Below are 19,246 nucleotides of genomic sequence, written 5' to 3' on the forward strand. Positions count from 1 at the left end.
TGCTCGAGAACAAATCATATTTAAATTCGCATTTTCTGTGTAGCTGTAGCTCTTGTTTCTAGTTATATTTTATTTATTATTGTATTTGTTTTTCTTTCGATACTTGTCTGTGACTCTTAAGTGTCCTTGAGAGATTTGACAATGTATTATTATTATATTTTTTTTCTTTCTCCTTAGCAGGCCACACCCACCCGAAAGTCGACGGAAGCCGTTCGAGGACAAAACAGCGATTTATTTTTATTTTTTTTTAGCAGGCCGCGCCCACCCGGAAGTGAAACGGAAGCTGCTTGAGGACAAAATAAAACTATATTTTGGTGTCATGAGCATGCCCGTTTTTGCTAATACCATAATATGGAATATTTAAAATGCATTCGTGATGCATTATGCCGAATGTAACATACTTAATAAAATATTTGGAATGACAGAACAACATATAACATGAATTAGACAGCAAGCTCAAATGTAATAAATACATTTTAATTCAACAATGTCAGGGGGAAAAACAATAAAAAATGCAACTCAGATTACAGGAGTGGTGCATCCTGGTTAACATGTGCTACATGTACGACACTATCTTGCACCTTCAGTGTCAGTGTGAAACGAACGGACCAGCATAAATTAACCTTTTAAACACAGACTAAAAACATGAAAAAAACCTTTACGGGACGGTCTATTCCCCACATTGGTTACAGTCGAACCTGCAATAAAATGTGTACTTTCTCACCTCTGTTGCAGCGTCTCGTGACATGAACATGTGTCGTCATCATCAAGTGCTTTGTTTCATCCCTTCCGGACGGCTCGCATTCACTTTACAGATGCTCCGAAACAACACAAACAAACCCATCCTGGACGGTTCGCACTTCCTTTGAAAAACACTATAAAAGAAAAAAAAGCCCCTTTCGTGCTGGTTGTTTGCAAAACTGACACAAATGCTTTGGTGAGCAGTGAGAAAAGGGTGATGAAGAATTAACACGCACACACAGTCAGTTTTTTTTGTGTACAAAGTTGAGTTGGGGACCGTCACAGCTGTCGCACGACACCGTCGCCGTGGTTGTCGCAAGCGGAATGCTCGACGTGCGATTGGTCGTTGGTCAGGCGGCGCCACTGGAAAGTGGTGCTAAGCGAACCCACTTCGTCGTCCTCCTTGTCCTGCTCTTTCGCAAATTCCAGGAAGACCTGCGGAGCCGAAACAAACAAAATCGCGTCACGTTAACGGATAACTCGCTAAAATATCGACTGCGACTTACCTGTTCCAGAGTGAACTGTGAGAAGTTGTACTCTTCCACTTGGAACGTTTTCTTCACTGCATTAAAAAAAAACAACGACATCACCATCAGTTGATGACATCACCACATGTCACGAGTCATGTGATGTGCACGCGACGGACTGACCGCGCTCCAGCTGCGAAAAGGCGACGGCCAGAGAGCGGACGTCCTCCGTGGGGATTTTATACGCCATCAGGGTGGCAAAGCTGTCACAATAAAAGAGCAAACAGGACCGCTAATACCACACCATCATTTTATTATTATTATTATTTATCAGGGTTTTTTTCCTTTCTTTTTTTCCCCCCGAAAACCGATTTGGTGGAAAACGGAAACATTTCCCATTATAATCAATGTCTGCTTTTTTTAAAATGTTGATTGAGCTACAAAATCCCACCTGGTCACAACGAAATGCTACATGAGTATAATGCATCGGTCACAATAAGACATGACACAAGGAAGTGACGTATAAGGAAGTGGAAGGGAGTGGTGCATTCAGGTGCGCTCAGTTTTTTCAACAAACGATTTTTGGTTTTAAATTAAAAAAAAAAACATTTCTGGTCCAAAAACCGTAACATTTCACATTATAATGAATATAAGTGTCTGCTTTGTTTATCGATTACCAATTTTCGGATGTAAACATAAGAAAAAAATGACATTTTTGGTCTAAAACCAAAACATTTCCCATTATAATCAATGTACTGTATTTCCCAGTGTATAAGGCACAGCGGAGTGTAAGGCAACCCCCCAATGAATGATGTATTTTCAAGCATTTTTCATATACAGGTAACATCCGACTTACGACCAGCCCAACTTATGACCACCCGTACTTATGACCACTACCTCCAGAGCCTATTTTTCACATTTTAAAAGGAGGAGTTTGCGAGTCATTTAGCCTCCGGACAGGATTTCGACTTACGACCATTTCGACTTGCGACCAATTTGTCGGAACGAACTTGGTCGTAAGTAACTTGGTTGCCTGTATAAGGCGCACCGACGTATACGGCGCAGGTCATTTTCTTAAAGTAAATCAAGGCCACCAAGGCTACTGGAAAAATCCGGTAATCAACGTGCGTTTTTTTTTTTTTAATATCGCGATTGAATAATACAAACATGCCTACGCTCAATAGAACCGAGGAGGGACTTTAAAATAAAATAAAAAAATCACCTCTCTTGTCTGGATGCATGCGGGAATATAGCGAGGATCTCCTCATGCAGCAGCGCCACCTGCTGGACCCCCCTCACGTCCTCCCCGAGTTTCAACTCCAGGCCGTAGCCTCGGCCGTACTTGGCCTTCAGATGCTGGATGGATCCCAGGCACCTGCGAGACGGAAATGAGGGACGGACGTGAGACTTCGGGGACATTCACATGGGGACCCGAAACAGAGACGAGACCCGCCTGAGCCGACCCGACACCAGGATGGCAACACGGTCGCACACGGCCTCCGCTTCCTCCATGTAGTGCGTGGTGAGCACGGCGCCGCGTTGGCGGTCCCTCAAGGCGGCGCGGATGGCTCTCCTACGAGCAGATTTTTATGATCGGCAAGATCATTTCAGATTTTATGAATGAAAAAATATGGAAAAGCGCTAAATCTGACCACACGCGCTGTTTGGATTTGGGGTCCATCCCAGACGACGGCTCATCCAGGAGAAGCGTCTCGGGGTTCCCGATCATGCTTAGCGCAAAGCATAGCTAGCGAGAACAGTGTAACGTCAAAAACTGTGTGGTTTTTTTTTTGTGGGTAATGAGTTACGTCCACCCACTTTTCTCTTGAGGCCGGCGGACAAGGACTTGGCTTGCTTGTGCACGTGCTCCTTCAGCTCCAAAGCATTCACCACACTGCCAACAAATAAAACATGACGAGAATTGACATTTATAAGGGATAGCTACCTAACCAGCTACCTGGCTAGCCATCTGGGTGGCTTCCTAGCTAGCTATGTCTTTGATCGCTTACTAGCAAGCTAGTTATGTATTAGTTATCTATTAGCTGGCTAACCAGCTGGCTATCTAGGTAGCTTCCTAGCTAGCTATCTCTTTGCTATCTAACGAGCGAGCTAGCTATGTATTAGTTATCTATTAGCTGGCTATCTAGCTATCTGGTTAGCTATCTAACTGGCTGGCTATCTAGGTGCTTTCCTATCTAGCTATCTATTTGCTATCTAACTAGTGAGCTGGCTATCTATTAGTGATCTATTAGCTAGCTAACTTTCTCTCTATTTCAGTTATTCCGGGTTGAGTGAACGCTGGTGCGTGTGGCTGCCGCTGCTCACCCACAAAATAACTGATCCTGTGACTGCAAAGTGACCTTGAAAGTTTTGAAAGGCGCTTATAAATGAAATGTATTATTATTATTATTATCATTATTATTGCTCCGAGATAGTCCCGAGAACCAAGGGGGACGACGCGGTTTGTGACCCACCGCTGGATGATCCCAGGGACGTCGCGTCCTTTCAGGCCCTTGACGGCGGCGTAGAGCTCCAAGTGCTCGTGCAAGGTCATCCTGGGCCACAGAGGGTTCACCTGTGGACAGTACCCCACGTGCTGCGGGGGGGTGACCCCCGATCCTGATCCTGATCTGAGACCAAAATCTCCCATCAATACCTGTGGACACATCGCAAGGCATGCGTTTATACGCAAGAACAAAGCTCATTTTGATGAAAAGTCACAATGATGGAGTCCTAAAACTCAATATTCTGTGGCTCCTGGAATTTGATTGACACTGACAAAAACCCTGGCAGTGAATGAGTTACAAATGGGTGTTTTAGAAATACATAAAAAAAAATCCCCGTACTGACCTCTCCTGCCGTGGGCTCCATTTCCCCCGATAGCATTCGCATAACAGTGCTCTTGCCCGATCCATTTGGTCCCAATAGTCCAAGAACCTCACCTGGAGGACAACAACAACAAAAAAGACAAATAAATATACATTGTGGCAATGAAGCAGGACACGTGAAATAAAACAGTATAAAACATATATATATATATATATATATATATATATATATATATATATATATATATATATATATATATATATATATATATATATATATATATATATAAACTAGAAATTGTTTAAATGCAGAAAAGTTGAAGCCAAACTGAAAATTAAAATTTTGAAATATTATATATAATAATAAAGGAATTACATCTAGATCGATGGGGAATTTCCGCCGTCTGGCGGACAAATATTAAAATTACATCAAGAAATGGGGAATTTCCGCCGTCTGGCGGACAAATAAAGAAATTACATCAAGAAATGGGGAATTTCCGCCGCCTAGCGGACAAATAAAGAAATTACATCTAGAAATGGGGAATTTCCGCCGTCTGGCGGACAAATTAAGAAATTACATCAAGAAATGGGGAATTTCCGCCGTCTGGCGGACAAATTAAGAAATTACATCAAGAAATGGGGAATTTCCGCCGTCTGGCGGACACATAAAGAAATTACATCAAGAAATGGGGAATTTCCGCCGTCTGGCGAACAAATTAAGAAATTACTATCTTTTTTCTGCTCACCTCTCATGACAGCCAAAAATTGGGGCCTCTGACGTTAATGGCATTTTTCTTAATCATACGCAAAGGCGCCATTTTCAAATATTCAAGGTACTACGTCAAAGCGACATACCTTTCCGAACGCAGAAGGAGACGTTCTTGGTGGCCACTTTGCCACTCTTGCTGAGAGCCAAACCGTCCCGGCGGTTTTTATACTTTTTCCCCAGGTTGCTGGCAACCAGCAGTGGCTTCTACGGGTTGGGTGGAATTCAAAAGTAGACAAGATAATAATAAATAATAAATAATAATAATAATAATAATAATAATAATAATAATAATGATAATAATAATAATAATAATAAATGTCATTTATAATCGCCTTTCAAAACTCTCAAGGACACTTTACAGTCACAGGATATTTTTTTCTGCGGGTGAGCAGTGGCAGCCACACGCCAGCGTTCACTCAACCCGGAAGTAAATAGATAGAAAGCTAGCTAGCTAATAGATAGCAAGTAGATAGCCAAAAGCTTGCTAGCCGGCCAGCTAGCAAATAGATAACAAATAGATAGCTAATAGAAAGCTAATAGATAGCCTATACATAGCCAGCTAGACATCTAGACAACTAGCAAAATTACTAATAGATAGCCAGCCAGATAGCTAGCTAGCCGGCCAGTTAGCTAATAGATAGCAAATAGATAGCCAATAGAATAGATAGCCAGCCAGATAGCTAGCTAGCCGGCCAGCTAGCTAATAGATAGCAAATAGATAGCTAATGGAAAGCTAATAGATAGCCTATATAGCCAGCTAGACAGCTACAAAACTAGCAAAATAACTAATAGATAGCCATCCAGATAGCTAGCTATTAGGAGAAATGTTGCATGTGCACACAGAAATTGAGCAAGTGTCGCTTTTTCACCTCGTCGCAGGAGCGGCAGTTCAGGGCCTCTTTAACTCGGGCCTTCTCCATCTGAACATCCTGGTCTTCATCCTGGTCCGGGCCTTCTTCTGAGTTACGCTCCACTTTGGGTCTCCGGTTGGAGGACATCCTGACAAGTCGGACAGGGGACAATAAGGACTTTTCGAGGACATTTTAAGGAAGGCAAAGTGAGCAAAACGGACTCCCGACTTACCTGCACAAACCATCAGTTCTGACGGTTCTGCCGCCGTAACGGCGCTCCAGCCAGCGTAGCACCAGCAGCAACACCACACACTGCAGGTACGGCTAAACGAACATAAACACAATCGGAGCAACCGTTACGTCTTTTTCACCAGTTTTTTTTTTTTTGCTGAACTTTGTTGTTGACTTTACCCCAAAAACGGAGAAGAGCAGGTTGTTGAACACAAACGCTTGATCCGGATACGACGGGACGAAGGCGGCCTAGGCATCAAAAAACCATCAGTCAACTGACCGGTTCCAAAAAACTGCTCCTGCACGTGGGAATCGTACCTTGGCGATGCAGCTGAGGCAGCCCATGAGCGGGTAGAGCGGGTTGAAGATGCACAGGATGTTATGCGTCATCCCCTGTTGGTCGCTCACCAGAGGAATGTGAACCACCGAGCCCGACACCACGCACACCTGACGCACCACATTTGCGTTAGCCGCCCATTCGTTAGCATTTTAGCATCGGTCCGGGTCCCGAATTAAAATAGCACCCCGCGCCGGTCGTCGCTCACCATCATAGAGATAACGGAGAAGAAATCCCTGTTGCTTTGGACTCGGGAGAACCCGAAAGAGCACACGTACGTCAAGAGGATCACGGCTGGGACGTAACCGACGGTACAGAAGACCTGAAGGTCAAAAGGTCAATGCGGTTTCGGCATTGAATGTTATGTACGAGACGGCAAAAGGCGGCGACCTACCACGGTGTTGAGGTTGCCGGAGGTGAGCAAGTTGCCGGAATGGAAGGAGAAAAGGATGACGGTCATACAGGACACGATGAGGTAGTACAAGGGAACGTCCACGGCCGCCTGGCCGCACCAGTACGCCGACGGGAGCAGGCCGGATACGCGCAGCGTCGAGCGGCACTTCAGCTGTGAGATAAGATAGCTAGCTAGATAGCATTTTTGATAGCATCGTTATATTTTTTATTTTTAGATGAATACAAGTAGAACAGGTCACATTGTGTTGCGGAATTTGTAGCGATATTTTGTAACAGCTATTTCAGGCTATCATTTTCTTTCCAACACAAGTTGTAAAAAAAATATATATATATATATATTTTCCCCCATTTTTTTTACATACCGTACTTTTTTCTTTTAGCTATCTGGCTTGCTAGCTAGCTATCTAGGTCGCTTATGTACTAGCTATGTAGCTGGCTAGCTATTTAGCTAGGTATCTGTTGGTTATCAATTTGCTAGCTAGCTAGCTTTCTATCTATTTGAGTTACATCCGGGTTGAGTGAACGCTGGCGCGCGTGCCTGCCACTGTTCACCCACAGAAAAACTATAAATATAGATAGAAATGAATTTTTTTATTTTTTTTATAAGATGCACACAAGGAATGACTCATTTGTTTAAATATAATTTGTTTAGCTATATATTTTTTGGCATGTTTATTAATGGTAAATAGTTTTGGCAATTACCTCCTGGTCTTGCATGTGCTCCATAGCAAAATACGCGGGCATGCCGGCCGCCAACATTCCCAGTAAGACCGACTCGATGAAGAGCAGGACGTACGCCGTGGCCTGCGATATTTTCTGCGGGATGCAAATAAGAAATTGCGCCGATTTGGAAACGGGTATCGGCTGCTGGAGTGGACACATTTTTTTTTGCACATCGTCTGGCAGTGAATGAGTTAAATAAGGATTCCTACTTACATAATCAAATGGTTTGGTCCAAGTTTGGATGCGTGCGGTGCTGTTGAGTCCTTTTAGGAGAGCGTTGCTGAGGATGTTGACGGTCATGGGTAAAGAGTGCACCGTTGTGCTGTTGAAGGCCAAGCTGTACCTGAAACCCTGTGGGAAAGACGATACCCGCTCAAATCACAAACAAATACACTGATAAAGATTAGACAGAATAAAAAGTCATCATATTTAAAAATTCCATGCTGTTATATGCTTAGTCAACATGTGTGACTCGAATACACAATTGAAGCACAGACAACCTGGGGTCAATCTAAGGTCAACAGACACAGCAAGTTAAACTGTCATCTTCATCTAGGAGATCTTGCCTTGGACAGAATTTAGGACTTGGGAAACTCTTTATCACCGAAGCAATTTACGACTTGAAACTCCTTCAAAGGAAGAGCTCATTAGCCAGGTTACAATTTTGTATGTTGTTATATGTTGTTTAATTGCTTATAGCTGTTTGTGCTTAGAACTCAAGAGGTGTGCTATTCTAATCAAGAAAACTATGTTTGACTAATTTATCACTTTAATTTGCATATACTCTCAATAAATAGCTTGGCCGAGGGCTGCAGAATTCAGGCTTCATGAATGTCATGAATGTCTACGTCTCCTGCCCGCAGTAAAGATAATTTTTCTGGGTTCGAGTCTTTGTTCACAGTGTCCGATCGAACATCTCTGACACATTCTCTACTGACCTTGCTAGAGCCCGTCACGTTAATAGCGGCGCTGTGCGGCGCCGCCATCATGTAGTCGCAACGATTGGCCACTTCCACCGCGATGTCTTGTCCTTCCAGGTTCCGGATAAAGTCCGAAATATCCGTACCTGCGTCAAACGTGGCGACGTGAGGCTAGCAAGAAAAAAGGCAAATATTCCAACGGGTTTGTCACCTGTCGAGTTGCACACCAGGAGTCTGCTAGCGTATCTGCGGGGGGGTTGGTTTTTGCCCAGTAAGTAGATGGGCAGGAACTGGCGGGCCGGCGAGTGGAGCAGGATATTCCCAGTGGACAAAGATAGGACTAGCATGGTGGCTACGAACACTAGCAATAAGGAAAAACTGCCGGCCAACCGGCGCGCTCTAGTTAGTACGACTTGTGGTAGTGATTGTAATCCTTTCAAAGTAAAAGTTACTCCAAATTTGAAGCACTAAACAATTGACAATTTTATAATGGCTATCACTGGATGTTTGTGTAGCTATAGCGCATGTTGCTAGCATGCGCGAAGGGTTTTGGCGCTACTCACACGTAAAGCAAGGCCTTCCTCTCACGCCACAAGTTGAGCATGTGAAGCCACGCCACCGAACTGAACTGCTGGCGCCAGAGCGCCGCACCCCGCGCCAATTCCGACCTATCCGAGAACATCAGCAGACGGCGGTCGGCTTCGTCGTCGCTGCCGGTCGCCGCTGCGCCGTCGCCGTCGTCGCCCGCCGCTTCCCGATCGAACACGCTGTAGTCTTTCGTAGCAGACATGTTTTTTGTTGAAAAAAGATCGGCCATTTTTATTTTCCTGTCCTGGTGGATGTTGGCGATTGTGGCACCTGCTTCGTCCACTTCTGTCTCCGCCTCCAGTCGCAGGAAGACGTCCTCCAGCGTCGTCATGGAAACACCATAGTTGACCACGCCGAGGTCAGGTCGGGAGTCCAGTTCTGAGAACATTCCTGACCAAAAAAGAAGTTTAACGGGAAAACTGATTGACAGGTTGTAACCTGTCTAATAAAAAAGTTGTACTTTGCTGCTACATTATGGCCATCCTCTGGTATTACAATTCTGACACAAATAATAATGATACATTTTATTTCTAATAGATAGCCATCTAGCTAGCTAGCTAATAGATAGCTAATTTATTTCATTTATAAGCGTCTTTCAAGGTCACTTTACAGTCACAGGATAACTTATTCTGTGGGTGAGCAGCGGTAGCCACACGCGCCAGCGTTGACTCAACCCGGAAGTAAGTCAAATCGATAGAAAGCTAGCTAGATAGCCTATAGACAGCTAATAGTTAGCTAGCACCTGTCAAAACTCTACAGGACTCTTAAAAACAATGACGCTGGAAGACAAGAAGTTCCCATTCCCACCTGAAAATGCGGCCAAGCTCTCAAACGGGAGCGTGAAGTTTAGCTCCGCCTCCTGGCGCCGTGTTAGCTTCGCATTGGGAATATGCTGATGGACCAGCGATGAAATCTTGCCGGTGTCACTACGATTGTTGATCGACATTCTGCCAAGAAGGTGGGGTTTGAAACGGCGCAGGTGGGGCAACGGATCTGACGGAAGCTTAAATTACCGGAGATGATAGCCCACGCCGCACTTGGTCTTGAGGTACAAGGACGAGCCCACGCATTTCAGACGGCCTTGCGAGATCACCGCTTTGCGATCTGGATGGACGGGTGCGTAAAATGGCCCAAAAAAATTACAAAAATCAAATTTTTCATGATATCAGGAGTTCATAAGCTCGTGTTCACTCACCGGCGAGGATGTCGGCCTCGTCCATGTAGTGCGTGCTGAGGACAATCACTCGGCCGGCTCTGCGACTCTTCAGGAGAGACCAAACCCGATGTCGAGAAGACGGGTCCATGCCGGCCGTCGGCTCGTCCAGGAGTACGATCTAAAAAAATGTGCACGCGTCACAAAAAAACCTCCCACGGCATCAGGAATGAAAATGAGAGTAGGTAGAGTACGGTACCTTTGGGTCTCCCAAGATGGCGATACCCACTGAGAGCTTCCTCTTTTGGCCTCCACTCAGATTCTTAGCCTGGGCTGTCATGATCTTCTCCAAGTCAAGATCCTTCAATACTTTGGACACCTCATTATGGAAAGAGCACATTTTTAGAGTACGGAGATCCGCCATTTCTCATTTAAAATCCATCGCGATACCTCAGCGTCCACGTCGGCCAACGGGATCCCTTTAATGGCGGCGAAGATCCTCAGATGCTCCTCCACGGTAAGCACGTCAAACAGGATGTTGAACTGCGGGCAGATGCCCACCAGGCGCTTCATCTCGGGCCCGTCCGCCAACTCGCCCACCGAAGTGCCGTAAATGGCGGCCGAACCGGCGCTGGGCGTGCAGATGCCACACAGGATGTTCATCAGAGTCGACTTCCCGGAACCGCTGTGGCCTAGCAGAGCCGTTATTTGGCCTTCGTAGATGTCAAAGGTCAGACCTGGAGATGCAAATGTCACAGTTACTCAGATATTCAGGTTTTTTTAATTTATTAAGATAAGCCAGGCGAAAAAGCAACGCACCTCGGAGTGCCTCCACCGTGTTGTCTTTGTCTTTGTACACCTTGCTAACGTTGGCGATGCTAGCGTACAGGGTGCACATGAATACAAAGTCAAATATCCCAAAAACTCCTCCTGGGAAATAATCTCAGACACTCATCAGAAAGTCAACATGAAGACTTACCGGATGGCTTCTCGACCCCGGAACTCCGGCGAGACAGCCTCCACCGATTCGCCGCCACCACCGACGTCGGGAGCGCCGTTTATCTCGGCGTCGTATACGGAGCTCACTTCCATGTAGCGTTTGCCGCGTTTGGACCAATAGGACGGTTTCAGGAAGTAGAGCAAGGACCTCTTCATACCAAATTCATCTGGTGCACATAGTGGCAAAAAAAATGGTGGCATTCATTATGTCGGTTTCTTGGAGGGAACTTTTCCTTAGAGTTTTGAAAGGCCCTTATAAATGAAATGTATTGGTACAGTTAAACTTTGATTTTTGACCGTAATTCCACAAACATGTTCAAAAAACGCTTTTGTCAAAAACCGAAACATTTCCCATGATAATCAATGTAATCAATGTCTGCTTTTTTTTTAAATTGCGATTGAAAAATTCAAATACGCCTGCGTCGTCGGTCACAATGAGATGTGACACAAGGAAGTGACATATAAGGAAGTGGAGAGCAGTCGAGTGGTGCATTCAGGTGCGCTCAGTTTACTCGAGAACCGATTTTTGGGGCATGAAAAGCCCGAAATTTTTGATCGAAAACTGAATTGGTTGAGAACTGCGACGTTCGAAAACCGATATTTGACTGTATTATTATTAGTAGTATTAGTAGCAGTAGTATTAGAAGTAGTAGTAGTATTAGTAATAATAATAATAAATAGTAGTAGTATTGTCTACTAAAAAAGCAAAAAAGTAGAATTAAACAATTACATCCTTTAGGAAACACTCTGAAATTTCCGTTTTTTTTTTTCTCAAAATGGCTGCCATTGAAAGGATTAGATCCGACGAGCCGACTTCAGGTGAGCACTCACCTGGTAGCACCTGGTCCAAGTAGATAGCCAGCAAAAGGTAAAGCACGCAATCCAAAACCAGCATCAAAATCGGCACGTAGAGCGGATGAGGCCCGCTGGCCAGCGAGGAGAACACGGCGCCTTCTCCTTGCGCTTCCAAGTACACCACCTGAGATCAACGATTGGAAATGTAGCGGCGGCCATTCACAAAAACGCTGCTAATTTTGAGCTAATGAAAATTAGCCAGCGTGTTCACCTGAGCGACGCCAATGGAGAACGCCGATGGCGAAAGCAAACAGAGCATCCAGACCAACGGCTGGGGGAAATCTTTGATGAGGATGGTGAAGAGCGACAGGCATCCAAAGACCACCGTCAACATGGAGCCGAGCGTGCTGGAAAACTTTGGCTTCTTGAACAACGGCGTCAGCATGAACGAGAAGAAGATCTGCGCGCACACGCAAATACTTGCTAGCGATCCCCACAAATAAACCGATTTTATGTCGTTTTGTTTGGAGAAGGCGCTACTCACAGATGAAATGCCGTAGAGGAAAATGAGGGAAAAGACGAGCAGGAAGTTGCTATTGGGGAAAAGTGCCGTGCAGGTGGCGATGATGGCCATCAGGACGGACATGGCGCTCACCAGGACGGCATACAGAAGGCCCCACGACATCCTGAAAACACCCCCAAATATCACTTTTGACAACAATCAAACCCAAACGACTGGTCGCCAACTCGTTTACCAAAAGGCCGAATCGTACAGCCCCATCATGGCCATGGTGTCTTTAATTCGCCGCTCCTTCTCGGCCGCGACGTTGACGATGAGGAAGGTGACGAAGGGCGTGAAGGCCAACACCAGGTAGATGGAGATCAGGGCGCGGGGGAACTTGTGCACCTCCACCCAGCTCGGCTGACCCATCATCACCGCAGTCACGTCCAGCTCACTCCACACCGCACGCTTGGTCTGCATCTGTTGAGACAAAACAAACAAAATGGCCTCTTAACTCATTCACTGCCAGACGATGTGCAAAAATATGTCCACTATTAACTAGCTATTAGCTAGATAGCTTCCGGGTTGAGTGAACGCAGGCGCGTGTGGCTGCCGCTGCTCACCCACAGAAAAAAAAACTTCTCCTGTGACTGTAAAGTGACCTTGAGAGTTTTGAAAGACGCTTAGAAATGAAATGTATTATTATTAATATTATTATTATAATAGCCAGCTAGGTATATAGCTAGCCACACAGCTAATAGATAGCTGTTACCAGTTGAGAAGCCAAATGCAACACTGAACGTACCCGTTAGCACATGTATGACGTGTGTTAGCATCGACGGGGTGTTTCAAAATAAACTTACTTAGACTTACTTATTTAGTTAATTCCGAAATTATATGGGTCTGGAGTAATATGAGCTTGAAATGGGGGCGGCTGTTCAAAATACAATGTAATACATACATAATGGTTTATAGAGCATTTTAACAACAGTTGAAGCTGGAACAAAGCTCTAACATGAAAAGAAGGGAAATTCTGCCCCCTGGTGGAAGAGAAAACATTGCCAGAGGTCTGACCAGCGCTTTTTTGACACCCAAGTATGAAAAAAAAACAACAACAAAAAATGGCGCGCTATGTCGTATTTTATATTCCCGAATAAATTCATGAATGGCAGCAAATGAGTTTAAATGCAAAGCACGGATCACCTGGATGATGGCGGCGTCCAAGAGCGACTGGAGACGGACGAATCCCGAATGCCAATAATTGGTCGCTCGGCAATTGATGGAGCTGCTCAGACAGTCGCCTGCGGATGACAAACAAATACCAAAAGAGACATCAATGCAGAAAAAGTGCATCAATATCACCCCCCCCCCCCCACCCCACCCGGCCACCGCCATTACCGACAGACTCTGTGAAGTCGCTAGGTTGCGGCAGCTGGTTGTAGGGGAAGCGAAGGCTATAGGAAGTGGCCCAGGGGTCGGTAAACACCACGCCCACCAGGCCCGACGGCTCGTACACGCTGGCATTCTCCAGCGCCTCCTCCGTGGCAAACATCTCCAAAGTGACCGGGAGGTCTGCGGGTGTCACGTAAAATGTCAAAAAACTCTGTATTCGTATTAAGATTTAACATTTGTTGTGAATTGTGGTGTATGTCCGCATACCGCGAGCCACTTCGTCCATGATGCGGCTAGTGACGTTGGTGACCGGCGTATAGCCGATGGTGGTCAAGACGGAGTCGTCCGCCTCCAGCTCCACGGTGGCCACGCCAGCATATGAGACATGCGGATTTTGATGACTGATGACAATCAACAGAGCCAGCAATAACAGCGGGAGGATCACTTCCTAGCACCGCACCGAGAGAGAACAATGGCGTCAGGCAACTTTTCCAGCCATTTTTATCACTCAAATGTGCGTGAAAAGAACCTGCAAGCTTTGTTGTTTGGTCCTCCATTTGATGAGCACGTTTTTGTACAATAGACTTCGGGTTTGCTGCCACACTGCAGCATCTCTGCTACTCCCGGCATGCTTTGCGCGCATGACGTCCGCACCACAACTCGTCTGCTGACCTCACCTGTAACGCACACATATTGTGTTTTGACACAACAATACATTGAAAAGCAAGAGAGCACGACGTTTTAATCACCATCTAATGCTATATAAATAAATAAAAGGCCAACTGTGGTTTCATGATAAAAAAAAAATCCGTCCCTTTACAACAAATGAATGCCGAACAACTGTAGCACCGTTGACCGACTGTCCAAACTGCAAAGCTGGACGACAGCTCATAATATTAATAGTGTTATTGTTTCCCCGCTGTCGTAAAAGTAAACATTTTTTCCGTTTCCGTTGGAAACGCAGCCCTTAAACAACAATGAAGCTAGCAAGCGTCGAACACGCAATCAGAATATCGGCGCTGAAAAGGAAAAATGAATATATTTGATAGACTCACGCAGAACATGAAGATTATAAAGGCCTGTGCAAGGTGGTTATTTTTGGATTTTGTCTCACATAGCATTCGGTAGTCGACATTTACTTCCTGTTGTCGGTGAGCACGTCCCGCAAAATACAATATCCACCAATCACAGCTCCTCTTAATGTGATTGACATGATTTTGCGTCAATCGTAAGAGGAAAGATGTGACGTCATACATACGACCAAAACAAAATAAAAGCAAGTCAACGTAAAACAAATAATCGATTTACTTAGATATTCACTGGGTCGTCGATGTGGTCGGATTTTTCTAAAAATACTTTTGGCATTCCCACGACGTTGACCAACCAGAGGTGTTCTGTGAATAATTCACAAAGACTTCCCGTCCGATGAGTCCCTTCTGACGTCATATATATGCGACAAAGAAGGCATGACAAACAGGAAAATTCACTATATTCAATATTTTTATTTGCACCTCACAGAGCTACCAAGTTGCTGCATTTTTGGAGGCAGTAACCTCATTGTCATTTGTCGCGTTGAAGTTCAACTTGCGAAGAACCAGACATTATCGACTAGATTCTATCTGACGTCATTTGACATTGTTGAGTCAATATGATGACGCAAGGTGTCAATGGCAAAATATATTTTTTTCAGTATAAAACATACATGTAGTTGTCTCAATAATTTCTATCATGAATGGACATAAGAAAAGTCTAAACATGTTGCAATGAACTTGAACAACTAATTTAAAAGTAGTAATTACATCCCAAAGAAGGACAAACAAGTCTTTTCCTATGTGCAATAACCATAAATTACACCATTTTAAAAATCACTGTCACTTGTTTGGCCTATGTTTTGGATCAAAACAATTCAGGTTTCAAATAATTGAAAAATGTTTTCTCCAGAAGCAACGCTTTATTTTACAAGCATCAAATATAAAAACAATACACATTTGTAACAAATATGAAAACAACATACATTTGTAACACACAATGACATACTTGGAAATTATTTTCACGGTTTAAGCCTCACAGTATCATCTGTGATTGGAATGTTATTTACAACAACAACCAACTTTCTTCCAATTCGAATGTAGCTGCTATAAACAAAAATGTCAGTTATAGAACCAAGATGCATCACCACAAGATGTTGAAGTATTTCCTACGCGATGTCGTCAAACTGCAGGAAGTTGTGGAGGCATGGCGGTACGGGGAGCCTGCCCAGGACGTCTGTTCTCATCACCACATCGGGTCCCATTAAAATCCTGATCCGCAGCCGGCACAGATGCGACAAGTCGGGGACCAAGTCTGCACAGAGGAGGAAGACGCATTAAAAATGCGCTTACGTTTGAAAAAGTCTTCATGTATGGAAAACAAATAGCAGTGTTGCTACCAAATTGTGGGAGTGGTTGCCACGTCTCCTGTGCTTGTCTTCGGCTAAGGATGGCTTTCAAAGATGGCGGCATCACTGACCAGTTGACAAACCGCAGCAGGAAATTGACCATCTCGCTACTGGCCACCTCCAGTCTGTAAACACAAAGAAAAAAAGGCTGTCCTGAAAAAAAATACTATTTTTGAGGCTGTGGGAGATAGTAAGTAGAAGTGAAAAGCAAACCAAACAGCAGGCGAGAAAGACGCACAATTTTGAGCGCAGCAACAACTTAGGTTCCAATCCGGCCTTCAGGAGCGGCGGCAGCCAGTTCCCGGCAAACTCCAGCTGCTCCTCCACCATTAGCAACATGTCGGCAAACTCCGGCGGCCTCAACGCCGTCTTCCTTGAATGGCCGTCCGCCGCTGTGTCTTCGCTCAAAAATCGCGGGGGATAAAGCCACCTGCAAATCAGCAAGCGGGCTTTGTTCATGCACGTAGGACATTGTTTGTCAAGGCTGCTGTACTTTTGAGTAAGAAGAAGCGGGAGGCTTGGGATGGTGCTCACCTATGTTCCAGGACGAGCTTGAGCATATCCGAGTCATGCTGGCCCAACACCAGACTCCACTCGTCTTTGCTTAGCATCGCTCCTGCCGCCAGGAGCAGCTTAGCCAACTGCCTGCAGGCCCCCCCCCCAAAAAAAATGGATTGTGTTGTCCTTTAAAGGCAAGGTTATTGAACCAATTCAACTCCTAAATTGATTCTTGCCTGCCTCCGCACTCTAAGGCGAAGGAGAGCGGCGAGTGAATATCCAGGAGGATGCAGCAGTCTTGGGCGTCCGGGCTGAAACCTTCGGCGAGCAGCAACTCCATGCTGGGCACTTGGCGGCCTTCAATGGCCAGGTAGAGCGGACTCACCATGCCCACGTCACTGTCGCACGCCCGTTCCGTGACACTTATCAGTCGCCGCAGGATACTGTTCGCGCAAAAACGCGCGACATTTAGTCACAAACACAACATGGCCGACAATATAGCCAGTTACCCGAGATGGCCGAACTGTGCGGCGGCGTGGATGGGCAACTGCGACCATTCGCGGCCGCACACCAGGTTAGGATCTGCGCCGTGCTCTAACAGGAAGTCCACGCAAGACTGGTGACCCTCCTGAGAAGCTAGCTTGAGCGGCGAGGCCAGGTCCATCGCCTGTGCGTTGACGTTGGCGCCTGAACGGAAAAAAAATCTAAAGCAACAGGCTAAAAAAACCATCCACTATCTATTAGCTAGCTAGCTCGTTTTCTATCTTTTTCAGGTACTCCCAGGTTGAGTGAATGCTGGCGCGTGTGGCTGCCGCTGCTCACCCACAGAAAAAAACTTATCCTGTGACTGTAAAGTGACCTTGAGAGTTTTGAAATGCGCTATAAATGAAATGTATTATTATGATTATTATTATGACAATGATCAAAATGATGCTAACTCTTGACTCTCGATTCCAAGCACGCGCATGCGCAATTGATCTAAAGGAAGCTAACAAGCTAACAATGTGCCGATCGCCTGTTCTAAATTTAGATATGATCCTTAGCGATCTCATGTTTTGAATGAACGTTGAGTATTTACTATTTTGACCATTTTTGATTTATTATTATTATTATTATTGGAAACCGTACTTTTCATTAACCATAACCTGGAATGGGATCATGAAAACCGTACTCATTACAGCAAAACCGGAGTAGTCGGCAGGTATGGTACTCTTCCGACATGGACCAGTAGCTTACCGGCGCGGACGAGGATCTCCAGACATTCCCGCCGTCCGTGCTGCGCCGCCAGGAAGAGTGGCGTCACCTCATAGTCGTCAAGCGCCTCCAGGTTGGCCGACTCCGCCAGTAATCGCACGATGTCCTGGTGATCCTTCAGGCACCACACAAGGCGAAGATTGAAAGGTGTGCGCTTGCGCGAAGAAGTAAACGCATGCGCGTGAATGACCTTATAGACGGCAAGATGAAGGCTCGTCCAGCAGGAGGCCGTGTGTGATCGGTCCAACTTGGCGCCTTTGGCCACAAGGAGCTCCACCACATCTTTGTGGCCGTTGCAGACCGCTGCCAGAGAAAACTTGTTAGTTGTGGACGTGGATGCGACACATGCACACACAGACACGCCCCCTTGACTAACACATATAGTTTTACCTGCGTAGAGAGGACACGATTCATCGTTGGTGAGCTGGTCGATGTTGGCTTTGGCTTTGAGGAGAAGGCGAACGGTCGCCAGGTGGCCGTTTCTCGCTGCTAGGAAGCAGGCCGATTCGCCCTCGTGGGTAGCCGAGTTGACATACGCCCGGAAGCCCGTCGAACCGGCTGCACATGGGGACAACCAGCCCATTCCAATACAATAGAAGGACGACTGTCTGACTCAAAACATTCTTTTCTTAACTTTGAAGCTCTCAATCGCAAGGACGCAGTTGTGCTTACCTGTCCTGGCGGCTGCAGAGAGGATCACCCGAAGGCATCTCACCCTGCCGGCGGCGGCCGCCTCGTGGATGGCCATCCAACCTCGGTTGTCCGCAACGTCGACGGAGCGGCCCCGTCGAATCAGGGACCTCAGACGCCTCAAGTTGCCCAGGGAGGCGGCGGCGGCTACGGTGGACACAGTGTCTGCGTAGCACTCGCTGAAGTCCATTCCTGGGTAACGCTAGAACAGATGTAGTCATAGCTGTGATGATTTTTACACTGAAAGCGCCTGACCGGATGTTAGACCCGACTGCTAGAACTAGGTATTCAATAAACTGTTGCTTGCTCGAAACCGACTTAATCTTTTTTTACACACACTACGAAAAAACAACACTTGTTGAAGGCAAATAAAATGGGGAGGGGGGGGGGGGTTTAAAAATGACTTACAGAAGTGGACTCCTCAAAACAAGCCATAGGCGACCTCAGTCTGTTTTGTTTTGACTCGAACTCCTTAAATCAAGTCACTTTTTATTCTTTTTTTTCACATGGTCGTCTAGTGACCAAGCAACGATACATAACAGTTCGACTCGATTACGTATAAAATATTTTAAAACGCTCTGCAACAACGATTTAATAAATAAGAACGCAGCGAGGGGAGCAGATGGGTTTCCATGACGGTCGCTGTTTTATTGCGTC

The 19,246-nt window shown here is 45.7% G+C and overlaps 2 protein-coding genes across 5 annotated transcripts; both read right to left on the minus strand.

Moving 5' to 3' along the window:
• Positions 1–468: 468 nt before the first annotated feature.
• Positions 469–14,878, minus strand: abca5 (ATP binding cassette subfamily A member 5). 3 transcript variants are annotated; one of them, XM_089015868.1, is made up of 39 exons: positions 14,766–14,878; positions 14,240–14,387; positions 13,978–14,158; positions 13,717–13,890; positions 13,522–13,619; positions 12,572–12,798; positions 12,361–12,502; positions 12,088–12,276; positions 11,853–12,000; positions 11,002–11,188; positions 10,842–10,900; positions 10,473–10,759; positions 10,282–10,401; positions 10,065–10,203; positions 9,883–9,973; positions 9,677–9,816; positions 9,140–9,259; positions 8,845–9,055; positions 8,493–8,659; positions 8,300–8,427; positions 7,575–7,712; positions 7,341–7,454; positions 6,619–6,789; positions 6,433–6,546; positions 6,206–6,334; positions 6,068–6,136; positions 5,889–5,980; positions 5,675–5,804; positions 4,892–5,009; positions 4,059–4,150; positions 3,683–3,864; positions 3,027–3,102; positions 2,861–2,955; positions 2,662–2,781; positions 2,431–2,583; positions 1,392–1,471; positions 1,248–1,303; positions 982–1,176; positions 469–875 (listed from the first exon to the last, which is right to left on the minus strand). In XM_089015868.1, the coding sequence occupies exons 2-38, from the start codon at positions 14,351–14,353 to the stop codon at positions 1,021–1,023; spliced, it is 5,007 nt and encodes a 1,668-aa protein (XP_088871994.1). In that variant the 5' UTR covers positions 14,354–14,387; positions 14,766–14,878; the 3' UTR covers positions 469–875; positions 982–1,020. The 3 variants fall into 3 exon arrangements, with proteins under 3 accessions (XP_088871994.1, XP_088871993.1, XP_088871992.1); XM_089015867.1 differs by having other exon boundaries at positions 978–1,176; XM_089015866.1 differs by having other exon boundaries at positions 469–1,176.
• A 719-nt stretch (positions 14,879–15,597) lies between these two features.
• On the minus strand, positions 15,598–19,237 carry asb3 (ankyrin repeat and SOCS box containing 3). Of its 2 annotated transcripts, XM_089015197.1 has the most exons (11): positions 18,998–19,237; positions 18,572–18,791; positions 18,290–18,457; positions 18,090–18,202; positions 17,882–18,014; positions 17,155–17,332; positions 16,882–17,088; positions 16,682–16,792; positions 16,386–16,577; positions 16,139–16,272; positions 15,601–16,053 (listed from the first exon to the last, which is right to left on the minus strand). In XM_089015197.1, the coding sequence occupies exons 1-11, from the start codon at positions 19,022–19,024 to the stop codon at positions 15,908–15,910; spliced, it is 1,629 nt and encodes a 542-aa protein (XP_088871323.1). In that variant the 5' UTR covers positions 19,025–19,237; the 3' UTR covers positions 15,601–15,907. The 2 variants fall into 2 exon arrangements, with proteins under 2 accessions (XP_088871322.1, XP_088871323.1); XM_089015196.1 differs by having other exon boundaries at positions 15,598–16,053; positions 18,090–18,457.
• Positions 19,238–19,246: the final 9 nt, after the last annotated feature.

The sequence above is a fragment of the Hippocampus bargibanti genome, linkage group LG15 (assembly GCF_051943395.1).
Source record: "Hippocampus bargibanti isolate YZ-2025 linkage group LG15, ASM5194339v1, whole genome shotgun sequence".
NCBI lineage: Eukaryota > Metazoa > Chordata > Actinopteri > Syngnathiformes > Syngnathidae > Hippocampus > Hippocampus bargibanti.

Excerpts from the sequence above, each read along its gene's own strand:
- abca5 (XM_089015868.1), bottom strand. The coding sequence starts at position 14,353 with ATGCGCGCAAAGCATGCCGGGAGTAGCAGAGATGCTGCAGTGTGGCAG. Across the intron at positions 6,547-6,618 it reads CCGGCAACCTCAACACCGTG|GTCTTCTGTACCGTCGGTTA; the intron begins GTAGGTCGCCGC and ends TTTGACCTTCAG. Across the intron at positions 2,956-3,026 it reads CCGCCGGCCTCAAGAGAAAA|CTATGCTTTGCGCTAAGCAT; the intron begins GTGGGTGGACGT and ends TGTTCTCGCTAG.
- asb3 (XM_089015196.1), bottom strand. The coding sequence starts at position 19,024 with ATGGCTTGTTTTGAGGAGTCCACTTCT. Across the intron at positions 18,015-18,089 it reads TTCATCTTGCCGTCTATAAG|GATCACCAGGACATCGTGCG; the intron begins GTCATTCACGCG and ends TGGTGCCTGAAG. Across the intron at positions 17,333-17,881 it reads GGAGATCCTCGTCCGCGCCG|GCGCCAACGTCAACGCACAG; the intron begins GTAAGCTACTGG and ends TTTTCCGTTCAG.